We start from the raw sequence: 17,569 nt of genomic DNA, 5'->3' as shown, positions 1-17,569 counted from the left end.
ACAGCGATTCCTAAGAAAAGAGAAACGTGAGTCCTGTGATAGCTCCAGCTTAGGCCTGGAGGTTTCCAGGCTACAGCACAAGGAGAAAGATCACAAGCAGAGTCCGGTGGTCCCACCAAGTTGAATAGACAAAATTCATAGTTCAGAGGCCAGTGTGGCTAGAAGTTGTAGGTAAGCGGTAGCAATACAGAGAAAGTCCTGGAGAACTCCAGAAAGGCCTACTTGAGTTTTTGGCCAAACACCTGTCTGTACACGTGTGAGTGGAAACTATGCAAAACATGAGAATGAACGACCAGAAGAAGGCAGAAGAATTTCCAAAGTTTATTCAAGTCAGAAAATAGTATGTGTTCCCTGTGGCTGAAGTAGAGGAACCTCCTAACCACGGGGATCTCTTAGAGTACTTTGAAGAATTACTGCCTCAATAGTGGGGCCAGCTCAGCCCTAGATAAAGGTAATCTGGTCACACCTAGGACCAAATGGTCTCTAAGTAACTTAACATTGACCCAGAACAAAGCTTAAAAATATTTAAAGGAATACCAAAAAAAACCCAGCACCCAAAAATGTAAAGTTCACAGTGTCTAGAAACCAATCGAAAACTACCCAGCAGGCAAATAAGGACCTCCCAAAACTGTCAAACCACCAACTAAATAAAATACTCCAGTTGACCATCTACTGAACCAAGTGTCTATAAATAAGATTTGAACAATAAAGGTTAAGCCCCTACCAACAAATGAACTATTGCTCTTACCACTGCTACAATGCTTCAAAGTCTGGGAACAAAAATAGCTTAAAAACCAAACAGAGAATTATGCACAGGATTAAAAAAAGACCCCTGTCATTTAAAGAGCTTTGTAAGACTTCCCAATAATACAAACAATTAGGATTAATCAAGAATATTTATTAATATTTCATATGGGAAGCATAGAATATGCCTGGACATTTGAGGAACATGTCAAGATAGTGCTTATCACAGGCTCACAAAGGAAAAATTCAAGAGAATCTTTACAGCAGTGCCCTAAGCTTATGACACATACCTTTCTCCTACACTGATGCTTCTGACAGTCACGCATCTTAACACACTTAGTTTCACAGAGATAAGGTTTATGACATGGCATTCGTTTTGTATGCTTCCCGCAGCGACAATGCTTTTCTACTTCCTGGAAGAAGCAAATAAATACTATTAAAACTAACTTTTGTTAACATGATTTGTTTTCACCTTGTAATTTTTATAATTCCTAAGAAAATGAAGGAGAAAAGTTTTAAGAGCAAATTTATACAAAAGACTTCACCAAAACTAAAGCTGAATTTCCTAAGATATTTGTCGGTACCTTACTTTGTTCCAAAAGAGACTTCATATGAATTTCCATTATCAAATTTAGTAGGCATTTAATATTAAATAGTAAAACAATACTACACATAAAAATCACTTACATGTAGTTACACTATGACATCTGCACATCTTGTCTCAGTAAAGCAAGGAAATTGGATTATCTTATAAGCTAACTTGTTGACTTGGAATCAAAGTGACATATATAGAACTTAAATGTCTCAATTAAGTCTAGGCACTCCTTTCTTTCCATCATCACTAAATCTAATCCATCACTGCTCTGAATGTCTGTTGGGAACAAATGACCCCACTATGGACTATAAAAATGAGAATGTTCGAACTTTTACCAAGCCGAAAAGAAGCAAAGTTGACTTTTTGGATTTGATTGCTGGCATACTCTCCTGCTCCTTCACCATACACATTAGGTCACTAAACTCATTCAGATCATGACACAGATGTTTGTAAAACTAATTAGTGAAAACAATTACAGAACAATCCCATCTGACATACTGTAAAAGAGAGCTCTTAGAAGTAATTTTTATAGAGGACTAACTTGTCTACATGTTTCACAAGGACCTCGGTGACAACGCTGTGAACATCTGTGGATTCCACATTCAAGTAATTTGTCACAACTGTCTCCACAAGTTGGTACATCTTCTGTACAAGGCAAAGAAAACTCTAAAAGCAGACAAAAAGTCAATGTTAATAGTAAGATATGTTATTATAAAGTACTAACAATGTACCCTGTTGTTTTGGCTCCCTGAAAAATGACAGCCCTTTCGAACTATGAATTTTTTGCATCTATATAACTATTGGAAAACATTAACTTTAATGAAAATAATCCCTAATATTTGTAAAGTTAAAAAGAATTTGACACATGACAAGTTACCATCCTTAAGAAGCACATTTTTCTAAATTAACTACTTCAGAAATAGTTATCTTAAGCAATATTATGTAAAAACCTCTATGAAGAATCCCACAATACAGTAATATAAAAACAATTTGCTCTTAATAACTTCACAGGATAAAAAAAAAGATTTTAAAAGATCAGGAAACTCACCTTCAACATAAACATATTATGACAAATACTGGCAATAATCTTCTAAATATGTGTGCTGGTGTTGGTGCAGAGTCAAGGAAGTAGACTCAAACCGCAACCTTTCTATGTCTTTATCTCAAAGCAACCAAACTAAATTCATTTATAACCCAATACACAATAATGACAATACCTTGTAATTATTAGGTTTCCTTTACGTGATAGGCACTACACTAAATGCCTTATGAGCATTTTATCATCTAATTCTTACAATCATCTCACAAAGACAGTACTATTTTTGTCCCCATTTAACCTGAAAACACCAGTTTATGAAGGTGGGATTTGAGCCCAGATATGCCAAAGTCTGCGTTCTTAATCCACATGTAGTATTATCTACTCATCCAAATGTACAGAAGTCTAACATCTCTAGCATCAGATTTGAAACTACATTATGAACTCACAGAGAAATCTAATTAGAAATGTGGTTAGCATAAAAAAATCATCACATTCCATTAAAGGTTTAAAAATAGTCTTACTTGACTTCTGACATGGACAGAATCTTTTCCCAGATCGAGGACATTCTCCACAAGTACCAACATGACAAACTTGCTCACAGGTATGATTACCACATGGCAGTATTTTTCCACACACCTAAAATAAAACGTAACAAGCATTAGTAAAGGTCTTAAAAGTTAACAAAAAAGACTCTGTGCATAACATAATCCACTTTTTCTTTGTATATAATCCATTTCTTAATTACAAGTAAGCTACTTGTGTTCTTCAAAATCTTTTCTCTATAAATACACACACACATATGTATACATATACATGTTTATATAAACACACACTCCTATGCAACAAAGAGTGTATTTTAAAAATATAATACAGGAAAAAAAGTACATATAGCTTCATATGGTCATCCACCAGATATTTCCAAGTGGTACTAAAGCCATGTCAATTCTAGGACAAACAATCTACAAAATTGGATCCTCCTTCCTCAATTAGATTAACTTAAGAAGTGGGGAGGGATGTTGAGACAGGGGAAAAGAAAGGAAGGGAGAGCTAGAAAAAGAGCACATATGTACTGAGTCCAAAATTCAACAAATAGCTGTTAAGTTGGAAAAAAAATTCCCTCCAGTAATTGAAATATTAAATTGGAAAATTTCCTAAATTGAATATAATTTGAGTTACTGTTCCTTCTCTCCTTTTCCCCAACTAAACCTAATTAGCTAAATCCCAATTAGCATGTGATTGTTTTCCGTATTCTTTAATGCCCACCCCTCAGGATGCACATACACTTACTTGATCACAGTGCCACAGAGGACTGGCACAGCTTCTTTCAGCTACTCGTTTGCCACAGTCACACTTTTGTCTGCTAACTCTCGGACAGGGTGGACAACTTCCTAAATTCACAATGATGAATTAGCACAGGCACATTATAAAAGCAATACAGACTGCTCTGACTTTGGTTAACAAGTATATTTTTTCACCTGCATGACAAGGATTTTCACATCTATGTTGTCCACAAAGCAACTTTCGCCCACATGGCTGCTGACAGGACCATTCCTTGGCACTGCACCTACGAGGGATGGGTTTTGCTTTCTTACAGTAACAAGTAGTTGTGACCATCTTTGGACAAGGAGGGCAGGGCCCTAGAATCCAATAAAAGGGGACAAAAAATCAGAAGTCAAGGATAATTTTCAATTCCTATACCTATCAGTGATTTCTAAAGCTTTCCTTACTGATTGATACTTTAAAAGGCATGTCCTATCCTGGCTGATGTGGCTCAGTGGATTGAGCACTGGCCTGCAGACCAAAAGGTCACAGGTTTGATTCTAAGGGCACACGCATGGGTTGCAGGCCAGGTTCCCCAGCTGGGAAGGTGCAAGAGGCAACCAATCCATGTATCTCTTGCACATTGATGTTTCTCTCCCTCCCTCTCTTTCTTCCTCCCTTCCCTTCGCTCTGAAAAAGTAAATAAATAAAATCTTTACAAAATAATAAAATAATATAATAAAATAATAAAATAAAATAGAAGGCATATCCTTACGGTATTTTCTTATGTAAACTTAAGTTCTGAATTCAACTTTCATAACTTTTTTTTGCCTCAAGCTAAGAAGAAACAACCACCCACAATTACAAATGTAATATATAACTCACCTGGATGACAGAGGAGTAAACATTTATGGCCACAAGGAGGTTTAAATTCTCTCTCACATACTTGGCCACATGAATGAGGCACAAGCCATGGATCTAAAGGTGGATCTTCTACTTTTCCACAATAGCAGAAGTACCTACTAGGTGTATCAGATCGTTTGTATTCAAACCTACATTTTGGACTACAAAGAAGAAATACTGAAGTTAATTTCATTTTTAAGTGACACTAGAAACAGGAATATAAATACTTTGAAATAGAGCATAATCATTAGTTTATTGTAAGGCACCCTCTGTTCCATTTTTATATTAGTGAAAAAAAAATTTTACTAAAATAAATTGCAATGATGTAGAACAACTCTAATATAATTTCCTGAGATGATGGAACTGTTCTATATCTGCCACAGCCAATGTAGTAGTTATTAACCATGTATAGCTAGTGAGCACTTGAAATGTGGCTAATGCATACAACTGAGAAAAGAACAGAGCTTTTATATTTTTTTAAAAATGTAAATAACCACATGTGGCTGGTTGCTACTGTACTCAACAGCACGTATCAAGATTACAGCTATATCCTGGCTTCACCAAGTAAGAGCAAGAGAGGTCTGAACACATCATTTTATCTCAATTAACTTCCATATCCCCCCCTCTACAGTAACATGGGAATAAAATCTCTCACAAATGACTAAGAATTATTTCACAAAGTTCTAGTATATCTAAAATGCTTTTAAAAACTACATGGCCACAATTTTATCAATACAGAGTGGGGCAAGGGTAGGTTTACAAGTGGAGTATGTGAAACAGAGTTCATTCTTGTATTATTATTTAATTATTGTATTATTTCCCATATGAACAACTGTAAATCTACATTTGCCCCACCTTGTATATCAGTACTTATGGTAACAAGGGGAGGTCTGGTGTGGACCCACATTTTCTGAAGTCTGAATCTTATACAATTTGGGGGCCTCTGCTAAGAAAAGAAACTCAAAATTACAAATATAAAATTAGTTACAAAAGTGAATATTTATGTGACCACACAGAGCACCTGAAGTTTATGCTTCATTATCTTAACAGTAAATCTATCTTTTTGGTTGCCAGTACTGATAAATTTTTCATTGTCTTTATTTAGTAGAAATATGAAACTTCTATTCCCCAACTTTTTCTGGAAATATAACAGAAGTTCAAGATCGAATCATGAGTAATAAGCAATCAAATAAAATAAATGTAGAAAATTAATAAGGTTAAATAATATACACCTGCAGTACTGAAAAGATTTTTGAGGATAAAAGAGGGAAGCCTATGATCAAAATATGTTAGATGATAGTCCTATACAATATATTAATGTGTACCAATATGAACTTCAGAAGAGATGTACAGAATTATAAAGAATTCCAGTCATATAGAAAAGAAATGAAAGTTCTTTAAAAAGGGTATCAAAGGAATTGCTTTTCAGGGGAAAAAGAGAGTCTGAATGATATATCAGTTTTTGAAAGGAACTAGTAGTTATACAAATCGGGAAATAAATGCCATTACTAAGTTCCATATCTTTGCAAACCAAATCACTAACTGAAGGCCAAACATGGACACTGAAACTGCCAATAAAGCATCTTAGGAGCTACAATTTTCATTTATTTTACAACTTGATATTCCAACTAAATTAGAAAAATTACCAAGGCCAGGGATAATCTCTCTTTTCAAAATCATCATCTGTCAAAGAAGATACCAGAAACTGGCTGTCTTTAGCCCACTTCTGGATACAGGGCATGTGAAATATACAAAAACATCCTGAACAACTCCAAACCTAAGACAAACAAAAGTATCAGATATTAACATGTATGTAATGATTTTTTTCTTTGAAAAGTACACAATACTTTAAAATAAGCCCCACAGTAAATTATTTTCAAGAGTAAACTAAGGATTAAAGAAAAATAATTTTTCCTTCCAGTATGAAAAATATTAACCATCCAGATTCATTCAACTAGAAATAACTACTGCTAACATTCTTGTCTCTAATATTTTTTTAATGTGTTTCATTTTTTTTTTTAATGTGGTCATGCTGTACTGGCTGCTATGTAATTCCATAGCCTTTTAACATAGTATAAGCATTTATCCTTATCAAACATATTCACGCAACATGATATTTATAGTTGTATAATATTTCATGTAGATTTATATACCATAATTTATTTAACCCATTTCTGGTGGTAGACATTGGGCTATTTCTAATTCTAAATAACACTTCAAAGAATTCCTTAAACTATATATAATCTCTGTATTACTTTTTTGTTATATTAAACCTATTAGTCTAGCACTTACGCTAAGTTCTAAAAATTAAGTGAGCAAAACTACTTGAGAACATATATATGTGATTTAAAAGCTTACAGAATAATAGTAATTTTTAAAACCTACCAACACTTCGATATAACTGACAAATATCAGTTCTTTCATTATAACTTTTCTCAACTGTTTAATAAAATCAGACTTGTCAAATAGTGTATAAACAGGCAACAGCATTTAAAAAGAAAAGCCAGCGGGGGGGGGGGTGGTCTGCCCGCGGTGCTGGGGATGGGTCGGCACTGGGACCCAGTCGGCTGCTCCTCCGGTTCTCCCCTCAAGGCCACCGTGCCGGGTTCTCCCCGGGTGTCTCCAGTCCTCTCTGCCTTCCCTCTGCTTGAGCCCAGGGCTGCTATGGACCTGTCAGATTCTCCAAATGTGACCTAGACAACCACTGCCATCAAACTGGCTGAGAGTTCATGTTTTCTCCACACCCTAAATGCTCCTAGACAAACTTACAGTTGTTTCATTCTTAGTCTCTGCTGCAAGGACAGGCAAGAGAAAATAATAATTCATCATAAATTTAAAAAAAAGAAAAGCCAGCCTTTTAGCCAAGTTCCTCCCCAGTCAGAGACTGAGAAGAGAAATAGAACGCAGGAGTGAACAGACACGATGAGGAAGAGGAATGCCAATAAATGGGACACTGCTAAGGGCCCACATTCCATCCTGCTAGGGACCCTCTGAAGAACCACTTAAAACATACCTAGGACTACCCCAGCCCAAACCCCTAACAAAGAGGAGGCTGGGCATTCATCCACCAGTTTGCTGTGGTGGAACGCTGCCCCAAGGGACATTAACTCCCCTCTGCTTCTGCATTACACCCATGGACTGGCTGAGTCAGTTTCCAAGGAGGAAGCACTGAGGTTAAACACACAAAGGTACACACACACAAAGCAAGTGTTTAAGGCAGGACTGTATCCCCATATGCAGAGACTTGCAGCTGAAATCAGAACCAACCAACCAGATGTGACTCCAGGCAGCAAAGGGAGCTGCTGCGCTATCTTATCCTATGTATGTTAAATTTCCGATTCACTCTATGTGAGCAACCCATTCCATTTGGCCCCATTTTCTTCCTCTAGACAATGAATGCTGCTATAATAGCAGGGGATTAATCTGAGGGCTAAATGTTGAGCCTATCTTATGCAGTCATCACTTCCTCTTAATTGCTCCATTAATGCCCTTTTAAATTTACATATATATAACTTCACCATCAGGCCATCACAACTCTAAATACCTAAGTTATGTCTGAATCTATCTCTCCCCAATCACTCTAGTCACTCTCCACTGTTCCTTCAACACAGGGAAAGCTCACTAATAAACAAGGTCAATGCTAGGTTCTACTTCCTTGAACGCAGGTGCCATATCTATTTTCTTTTCAACCTGCTGGAAGTAATGAATAGTCCATTTTAACATTTCAGTATTTGTAGAAATCTCTAATGAACAAAGATATTAAAAATTCTTTATTAAATTGACATGAACATTAAAACTGAAAATACTTGCTTCAGTAATATTAACAGTGCTAAAAATACTGGATGTTCATTTAGTTTGTTTTTTTAAATTACAGATTTACAAAATAAAGACCAATAAAATTCTCAAATAAAGTGTTTTTTAAACAAAAATAAGCAAAAGCATAATAATAAATGGTTAAGTATTATGAATACAATATAAGATATTTGGGGCAGATACATTATCATGGATAAGGAGAAAAACTTACCGCCTGGTTTCTCTTCACCGAAGCAATACAAATTAAGCATGTCATAGCTCCTGCTTGAAAAGCTTCATTTACATACTGCTTTGTTCGCTCTAATTCACGCATATCTCCATCTTGAGATTTAAAAATTGAAAACTTCATGTTAAGCAACATCTGAAAATAACACAAACTCACTAATAGCACTACAGTATGTGAGAACTGTCTAGTAGTATTCGTTGCTCAAAATATAGCTTAAAAATAAGAAGTTTAAGAAAAGTACCCAGCGAGCTGACAAGAGGTCACAAAGTCCAAGATTTAAACCTTGCCTATTAGATTCAAACCCATCTCAGAGTATACTGGCTTTTATTGCTGTTACAGTGCTTAACAGATTTGGCAGGGGCAGAGCCATAGACAAGAGCAGAAAGATGTCAACTAACAAGGGGAAAGCATGTCAAAAAGCAAAGTGGTAAAGAAACTGAATGTCAAAGTTCAACAGAGCCATTTAGCCTAAATATAAGCACATGCATGTGTGTGTATTTGACACACAGCATATTCTTAATAAAAACTTGTTGAATAAAAATATCCTGAGGTCATTACAGTATAATAACTATTTTTGCTTAAAAAGGAAGCATGAACTTCTTAGAAAAAAATTATTAAACTATATTTTCTTGAGCAATTATTGAGCATTTATTTCCTGGGCACTGTACTGTTAGTGTTTCAGTAGGATTAAATGAGCTATTTTTATCTTCATTCTATAGATGATAAAACTAAAGCACTTCAGTTTGACTCCTAACCACTTCCAGCCCTCTTAATCACTATGCTATGCTGCAGCAAGGGGTTACTACAGGAAGGCCAAGAAATAATAGATGAAAGCAAAATGAAAGGCAGAAAAACAACCCAAAGCACACATGACAGCAAAAAGGCAGTAATCTGAGTCACTTCAGTGTAAGAGAAATAAACCTTCATGCCTTTAATACAGTAGAGATTGTTCAATGGACGCTGACTAATAGCATAAACTATCATCAGTATAGAACTTAAGGCAATAAAATGGTTCAAATTAAAATTTAAGCTAACCAAAAAGAAAAATAGGATGCTTGAATAATTCTTCACTTTCTAAAATCTTCTAAGGAAACACAGCACTTATAAAAACTGGTTCTACCATAATATAATTTAAGAATTTAACAAAATATACACAAAATCACTCCCAAAACTACAAATTATAAAATTATTGAAAGCAATTATTTTATTTTATATAAACATTAAAGTTTAAAGAGCATCCTTAAAAGCAGACTTCATAATCATATTCTATGTGTTTATTTTGCTTTTCTACATAGCTGGCTTTAACAAATATGTAACACTTTAAATTTCATCTAAGTTATTGCTAACATAATGGAATATGAGAACAAGATGAAATAGGCCTTAAGAAAATAAAGTCTAACCTTATATTTATAAAATTTATATAAGATTCCTTTTAAAATTGTATTAAAGTTTGGCTTCAGCAATAAAGTATACAGCCCAAAACGTCATGGTGGATAGCACAGCATTTGAAGCCATACATTGTAAAAAGATCACCCAGACAACTGAAGAAAAATGGGCACAAGGAGGCCAAGACTGGAAGGATAAAGTACCAGTTAAGAGGCAGTTACAGCAGATTTACCAAAAAATTACCTTGACCAAGTTACTTAATGTAGCTGTCTCATTTCTCATCTTTAAAATAGTAATAATAGCACTAATAATATCTACCTCATAGTTATCACGTAAATTTAATGTACACATTAAATAGCCATAGGGGCCTGAATTAAGGCAATATTAGTATATGGGAAGAAGAGGGGTAAATTTAAGAAATTTAGGAAGTAAAACTCAGCAGGACTTGGTAATATTTAGATTAAGTTGCTCTTAAAAGTCAATGTTCATATCAACATTAAGGAGGACAGAATACTCTGTTTGATGGTACGTCTGTCTGACATGGGCAGAGGGGAGGACTGGTAGAGAATGAAACACACTCGTGCTGGGTATGTGCCATCCCTGCTCCAGATTTCTGGTTTTTGTACAGGACTGGGAACACTGTGGTGCTACTAACTAAGATAAAGAAAACAAAAGAAATAAGTTATCTGTCAATGTATGTTTGATGTGTTCATGCGTCAGCAAGATAGAGATACCATCAGGAAGCTGACCCTACAAGTCTGAAATTTGAGAGAAGAATCACAAAAGTACAAAGGCTGTGCTCATAGGAAAAGAATGAACTTCTGTGATAAAGTTCTGGTGTCCAAATATGGCTTTAAGAGTAACACGGGTATCAACAACAGAGAATGTGACTGTATAGGTCAAACCTGAGAATGTGACTGTACAGGTCAAACCTGAGTACATAGTTTAAAAAAAAAAAAAAAGGGTATGAAAGTCAAAAGTTGTAACATATAAAATAAATAAAGTCAAGACATGAAATTCACTTCATGATAAAGAGAAAAAAATGAACAAATTCAAAGGAGCATTCAAAGTCTTTAGGTCCAATCGAATCACAACCAGGAACAACTTGAACCCACTCACCTCAGAGGGAGCTCTGACAACCCCTTGCCAGCATCTGATGAAATACTAACTAAGCCCAAGGACAACTTCTAAGGCTGCACAGGACACTGCCATTCCATTTGCTTTATAGAAAGATTAATGTTATACAACATATAAACTCAAATAGTAAAATGCACAAAAATTCAACTTGACAACACAAATATGCTCATTCTTAAGATGCAAAAACTATTCCATCTACAGTAGAAGTGTTTTTAAAAAGTCAGGAGTATATTTTCATTAATATCAAAAAAGTAAATTTAAAAGATCATCCAGTACCTGTCTGAGTAGTGTAAGTTGTAAATGTATTAGCAACTATTTTTCCCTGTTTTCCTTCCAAATCTTCATCTCCTTCTTCTTCAGAGGAGCTAAACTGTTCTTCAACAAGTTTTTTTGCCGCAGCTTGATTGGCCTTCTTGATTTCCTCAAACTTCATTTGAGATGTTAACTCTGTTTAAAGGGAAAAAAAACTATTTTCATTTTCACAAAACAGTCTCTCAGGATGCAAGTCATAATGTACTAATACAATCACTTTAAAATACAGATTTAGAAGTCATCTTTAGAACATTCTATTTTACTATCATCCATGAAAAACAGTATTTTCAAATTTCTTATCACACAACAGAATGGGATGCCACAGTGAAACTTACACTTTTGTAAAATACCCCACTAAATGCAGCAAATTATTCTAGAAACGGTGACTAATTTATCAATAAAAAAATTATAAAGGTATGATAAAAGTATCCAAAAAACCTGGTGATCAATCTCTAGACGAGGACATTAACAAAAATTAAAATGGGATGTTTAAAAATAAAGTATACACAGTGATTTTTAAGAGAAGGGAAACGCCCACTGGGAGCAAATCTGAACCAGCAAGAGGAAGGTGATTTTCGAAACTACCTCTTCCATTCTACAGCCTGGCCTGGCCCACCATAGACTGAACAAGCACTATTCAATGTATATCCACCACATTTATATAATCTTCTTCTTAGAAAGATCAAGGATTGTTTGCTTTTATTAAAATATAGTCACACAACATAAACATTTAACATTAATGACACACAAAATGTTGCTAACACAGAAAAGATGCTTCTTACAACTTTCTTCCAAAAAGAAATGATACATTTTGGATTAATTCTTCCACTATTCCCGTTAGCATTATCTGTACTTCTCATTTCGTTACTTGGTTAAATAATAATTCAAAAAGAATTAGATTACTTCATAGCACATTCCCAATGAGACTGCGAACTCCTCAAGAGCAAGGACCACAGGAATTTTCTTTAAGTACTAAGTAAGTACTTAAGAAAGGAGCCACAAACATACTGAATTGATCTGAATTCATCGGTGCCCATATTGAGAAGATTTTAAATTTACTAATTTAAAACTTTATATTATTAGTTTAAAATTCACTTTATGCCTGAAACTCATGAGCCACTAGTAAGATAAGCTTTCTTATATTAGTTGGTGTTTTATCATTTCTCTCCTTCATGAAATATTTTCCCTTTCTTGTTGCAGCCAATTTGGCTGGAAACTATGCAGTATTTCAAGTAAAACTGGAGGGAAATGTTCGTTGCCTACCTAGGAATCTTCCAGTATCAGGAGAAAAGTAATGTCTATATAAGGTACATGACTCAAAACTTGATGTACAGTAAAAGAGCTGATAAATGTCATTAATTACGGGAAATCAGAAGTGAAGGATACATTTTTTTAAAAGGCTGAATTAGAACATATAGTGACCACGGGGTCCACATAAGAGCAACTCAAAAAAAGTTGACAAAGCAACTTTCCTATATATTATTTTGTACACTCAAATCTCAATCATCCAGGTTAAGAATGCTCACTTTGTACTAGCCACAAAATCCAATAAAGTCTACCAGAACCTTGCAAACATCACCACCACCATCATAAACTCAGTAACTGCAAGCTAACAGAACATCACCTAACTTTAAAATTAGCTTAGGAGAAAAAAAAGCATTCAGAAGCTCAATTCGCTTCTACCCCAAAAAGTACATTCTGAAAAATACATTCCAGACAGACGCACACACACATGACTTCAGGCTTATTCCCATGGCCCCATGCACTTCTCCATGAGTGAAGACAAGGTAGCGTTTGTCATGTGCATGCTCTCCGGAAAAAGGCCACACCAGCTACACCCAGGAAAAGACATGAAATTTGAGAATAGGAACCCAGAATGTAAAAGTTAAAGAGCTTACAGGGCATAGACCCTTAAAGTCAGTAAACTAAAACAATCAGGTAAAGATACGAAATGCCAACTGGTCCCCAAAAGTAGGAAAGACACGGCGGAATTTAGTGCCAAAGCACAAACTAAAAGGGAGATCTACGACTCCGTCCTGCTGACTGATGTTATGCAGTTTCGACATTACAAGAAAAGCTGTGAACCAGATTTTTATGAAATTTTAAAAAGAGAAGAAGGAAAAAAGAAGATGAGGACCAATTCAGACTTAAAGCCTGTGTTAACCAAACTAAACTACAGTCTAGGCTAGACCTCCGGACCACAATTTGCAACTTTTGGTCCAGAGAGTCAGTAGGCAAACAGCGTGAAGGGAGGAATACTGCAGAGAGAATTAGCAAAGATTAATATCAATTAAACTTAAGTAAACTATTTTAAAAATTGAGACGGGCATCTGCCTAGAATTCCGTAGCTGCCTGAAAGGTTTGAGAGGTGTGGCGAATATGAACCCCCCAAGGAGAAGGAAAGTGAATGAGATCAAGGGCGGAGGCAGAGGCAGTCGCCTGGGCAGTGCCTCCGCAGAGACCAGGTGAGACCGGGGACAGGAGCCATTCTCACCACTGGCTACGGAAGTCTGCGGCGCTTTGGGTCCCGCCGGGCTGCGCCGGGCGGAGCTACCTGCCGCCACAGCGGTCGCAGCGCCTCCAGGGCTGGGGCCAGGGGCAGCAGTGCCCACAGACCCCTTCCCTCGCCCTCCTCCGGCTCCGCGGAGATGGAATCCATTTCCTGAGGAGGGGGCCGCAGTGGCCCGTCCTCGGGCTCGGCCTCGGCCACCGGCCACCTGGCGCCAGGAAGCTTCCATCCCTGAAGAGAAAAAAAGAAAAAGAGAGTGGAAGAGCCTAAGTGCATTTGTGCCTAGGCACGGAGACTGGGCGTAGTCAGGGAAGCCGGTGGGAGGGGCCGACTGAAGAGGGTCTCCGCGGGGCGGGACCGGGTTTCAAAAGGTCGCGGCCCTCTCTCTCCCTGAGGGCGAGTGTCCGCTAAACCCGGGCTTTGGAGATGGACAGGAGAGGGAGAGGGCTAGGCAGAGAAACAACGACGGGGCAAGAAGCACCCAGCGCCGGAGAGGACAGTGGGGAGAAGGAAAGCACCTGCTCAGCATTGAGGGGAGCGCCCTGAGGAGAGAGCTGCAGACTGACCAGGCGCCTCCCGCGGGGAACCAACTGCAGTAGTGGACCTCAGGGAGGTTACGTCTCCTTACAGACGGTACTTGCCCTAAGTGACTACAACTCCCAGAAGCCCACATCCGCGGCCAGCAGAACGCGTGGCATTATCGGCCACTTCCTTATCCGGGAATGTCCGGGGGGCGGGGAAGGAGGAGTTACGAGCTTGCGCGCTTACTGAGCTGGTCCTTCGGAAACTACAATTCCCGGCGTGCTCTGCGTCTCGGGCGGGGTCGTCGTCCAAAAAGGGTGCAAGGTGGGGAGGTGGGTCACGTTGAGTTCTTCATCCCAGAGGCTGCTGCTGTATTCTGGCAGCTACCTAAACCCAGCTGAGCAACCGGGTTCTGTCAGAGTGGCTATTATTGACTACCGTCCATCTTTAGCCTTGCCTTGGGGCTTTTAGCTGACAGAAAACTTTTATCTTTAGGTGGGGTAAAAGCACTTAACAATGAAAACACGTGGGGTCGGGGAAGAGGAAGGGATGAGGGAGTTGCGGAAAAGTGGCTGGAGTGGAGAAAGTACTCTTACGAATTGTTAAAGCCCTGTAGAGGATAAATCTAGCGCCTGTAATAGTCCTTTATACTTAACAATATGCTTTACCGAGAGGTCAATTTTTACTTTCATGACGATCTCTAAAGTAGATTTTATTAAGGAAAGTAGTTGAGGGTCAGGACCTAAATCTTCTAACTTCTCTGAGTTTCCCAATAAATAGATAAATTTCCAAATTTGGGGGGGTTCTGTCTGAGATTGAGAAATATAGTGATTGCTTGGGACTACACAAACCTTATTAGCTCTTAAACTTAACTAATTCCTCTACATTAATAATAACTAATATTTAAAGAGCATTTGTTAAGTGCCAGTCAGTATCTCACACATACACATACACACACATATATATATATATCATATATAGTCTGTCTGGAAGATATTCAGCCATGTACTATGAGACATTTATTGAAGAAGATAACAAGATACAATAAACATTGTAAGTAGGTCAATGATGCCTCAGTCCCCTTCCAAGTAGGCGCCTTGGAACCTCACATAGTTCTCGCAATCGCCATTAGCTGACCCATCATATTTATCTGAATCTCATCGACGGTGTGAAATCTCTTCCCTTTCAAAGGTGATTTTAGTTTTGAAAAAAGGCAGAAGTTGCAGGGCACCAAATCAGGGCTGTAGGGGGGCTGAGTCACCTGAGTGATTTGATGTTTTGCCAAAAAACTCAGTACAAAACGTGATGCATAAGTGGCTGTGCTGTGGTGATGAAACTGCCAGTCACCAGTTGTCCACAGCTGTAGCCTGGCTGGGAAAATTTCTGTGGAGGAATGTTCAAGCTCAACACAAAATTTGGTGCATATTCATTGCTCTACTCAGTGATTTTGATTGCAATGGCTACACAGTACACGTGCTCACTCAATGGTGTCTACCACCCCCACTGTCTAGTACAGTAGAGTCATCATTGTTCACACATGCTCATTCCAGTTCGCTCTCCTTGACTGCCAGGTTACATAGATGTCGTGCAACCCATTCTCCTTATGTTAACAATGGCTGGACATTTTCTGGACAGACATATATAAATATATAAATATATTAATTTAATATAAATTAGTACATAAAAATAATATATAAATATTTATATATAAATAAAGTATATATTTATATATATAACCAAACACAAATTACTTAATCTCTCTGTGTCTGTGTTCTCAGCTATAAAATAAGAGAAATGCATGTACATATGTAAAACCTAAAAAAACTAAAAAATATATACATTTATGATTTGTGTGATTAAATATATGTATGATATACCTCAATGTTTTTTAAAGAATTCTAAAATGAAGTAGAGAAAAAAATATATATCTGAATACTTTTATTGTGCAGCCATTTGAAAAATATGATTTAATTGTATGTATTTGTCCCTGACATACTCTGATATGTATTCTTTTTGCCAGTATATCCATACATGTTCTCCAAATACATTTATTCTTGACAAATACATCTAACTATGCCAGTTATCAATTTATTGCCTTTCAGCTCCAGTTCACCTTTCAATATATGTATGCTATGATCATGGAAAGAACTCCTTTAAGCACCTCCACAGAGAGTACCCACTATGTTAGATTTTCACAGCAGAGGGCACTGGAGAGACATCACAGAAGGGAAGGTTCTCTCCTGGTATTTCCTGCTCCTACATAGTGGGTCATCAACCTTGCAGTCTTTGCATGGCCTGGCCTTAACCTTCCAGCAGCCTCCTCAACATGGAAACTGACCCCAAGGCCTCCTGCTCACACTGGCACCCTGAGTCATGGCTCACTTTGCAGCTGACACCTGCATCCCCATCCCCTACACCTGTAACTCCCACTCTCAATCACGCACCACACCTGTGCCTAGGCTCCCCTTCTCTCTGCAAGTCCATCCCGTGGGCTCCTGGTCAACTGCACTTCAGAGGGACTGCAGAAAAACTGTAACCAGAATATACCAGCAAGCCAGTCTACTTCCAGTGGGCTGAACTACACCTTCTCCAGTAGGATCTGAACCCCAGCCTTGGAAAGATGGACCCTCCCTTCCAAGTTTGTCCTCCCTTTTGTATTCTCCCAAGAACACCATTTACAGTTCCCTTTTAGTCATTCTATTATCAAAGCTTAGTAGTCTTTTATATTAAACATAACCCACTATGTGGTCTCCATTCTTGATTAGATCCAGACCAATATAGGCAGTGTATACATTTTATATCAGTTTTACTTGAAATACTGGTTATGGATATGACCAATGAAATTGGATGCAACGACAACAAAAAAAGGCAAAACTGTTAAGAAGGAAATAAAGGTTATAAATACGCAATCAGGTTGACTTTCCTAGCCAGGGTTGTTGTTTTTTTTGTTTGTTTGTTTGTTTTTTGTGTTGTTGTTTTTGTTTTTTGCTTTACCTAGTAATACTCAGTATTGAATTATATAAATAGTATTGTACATTGTGAATATCATGAAAATTAAAATTAAAAATTTTTTAAACCTGGGCTATAATTTTAAATTTTCTAGGAAAACCATAACACAGGCAA

The 17,569-nt window shown here is 37.3% G+C and overlaps 1 protein-coding gene across 2 annotated transcripts in view; it reads right to left on the bottom strand.

Moving 5' to 3' along the window:
• Positions 1-14,553, bottom strand: part of NFXL1 (nuclear transcription factor, X-box binding like 1) — a 40,733-nt gene extending 26,180 nt beyond the window's left edge. Inside the window, exons 1-11 of one of the 2 annotated variants that reach the window (XM_090266911.1) lie at positions 14,443-14,553; positions 13,910-14,155; positions 11,380-11,550; positions 8,566-8,675; positions 6,188-6,318; positions 4,524-4,702; positions 3,854-4,015; positions 3,666-3,766; positions 2,900-3,014; positions 1,881-2,005; positions 1,035-1,157 (exon numbers count right to left, since the gene is read on the bottom strand). In XM_090266911.1, coding sequence (XP_090123037.1) covers positions 1,035-1,157; positions 1,881-2,005; positions 2,900-3,014; positions 3,666-3,766; positions 3,854-4,015; positions 4,524-4,702; positions 6,188-6,318; positions 8,566-8,675; positions 11,380-11,550; positions 13,910-14,153 — 1,461 coding nt within the window. In that variant the 5' untranslated portion in view covers positions 14,154-14,155; positions 14,443-14,553. The remainder of the gene's footprint in view (positions 1-1,034; positions 1,158-1,880; positions 2,006-2,899; positions 3,015-3,665; positions 3,767-3,853; positions 4,016-4,523; positions 4,703-6,187; positions 6,319-8,565; positions 8,676-11,379; positions 11,551-13,909; positions 14,156-14,442) is intronic. The other variant, XM_090266912.1, reaches the window with a different exon arrangement.
• Between the last annotated feature and the right edge of the window lie 3,016 nt (positions 14,554-17,569).

This window comes from Furipterus horrens, unplaced genomic scaffold, assembly GCF_987537825.1.
Source record: "Furipterus horrens unplaced genomic scaffold, mFurHor1.1.pri manual_scaffold_2, whole genome shotgun sequence".
NCBI classification, from domain to species: domain Eukaryota; kingdom Metazoa; phylum Chordata; class Mammalia; order Chiroptera; family Furipteridae; genus Furipterus; species Furipterus horrens.
The sequence above is the reverse complement of the archived record's forward strand: the minus strand, read 5'-3'. Positions and strand labels throughout refer to the sequence as shown.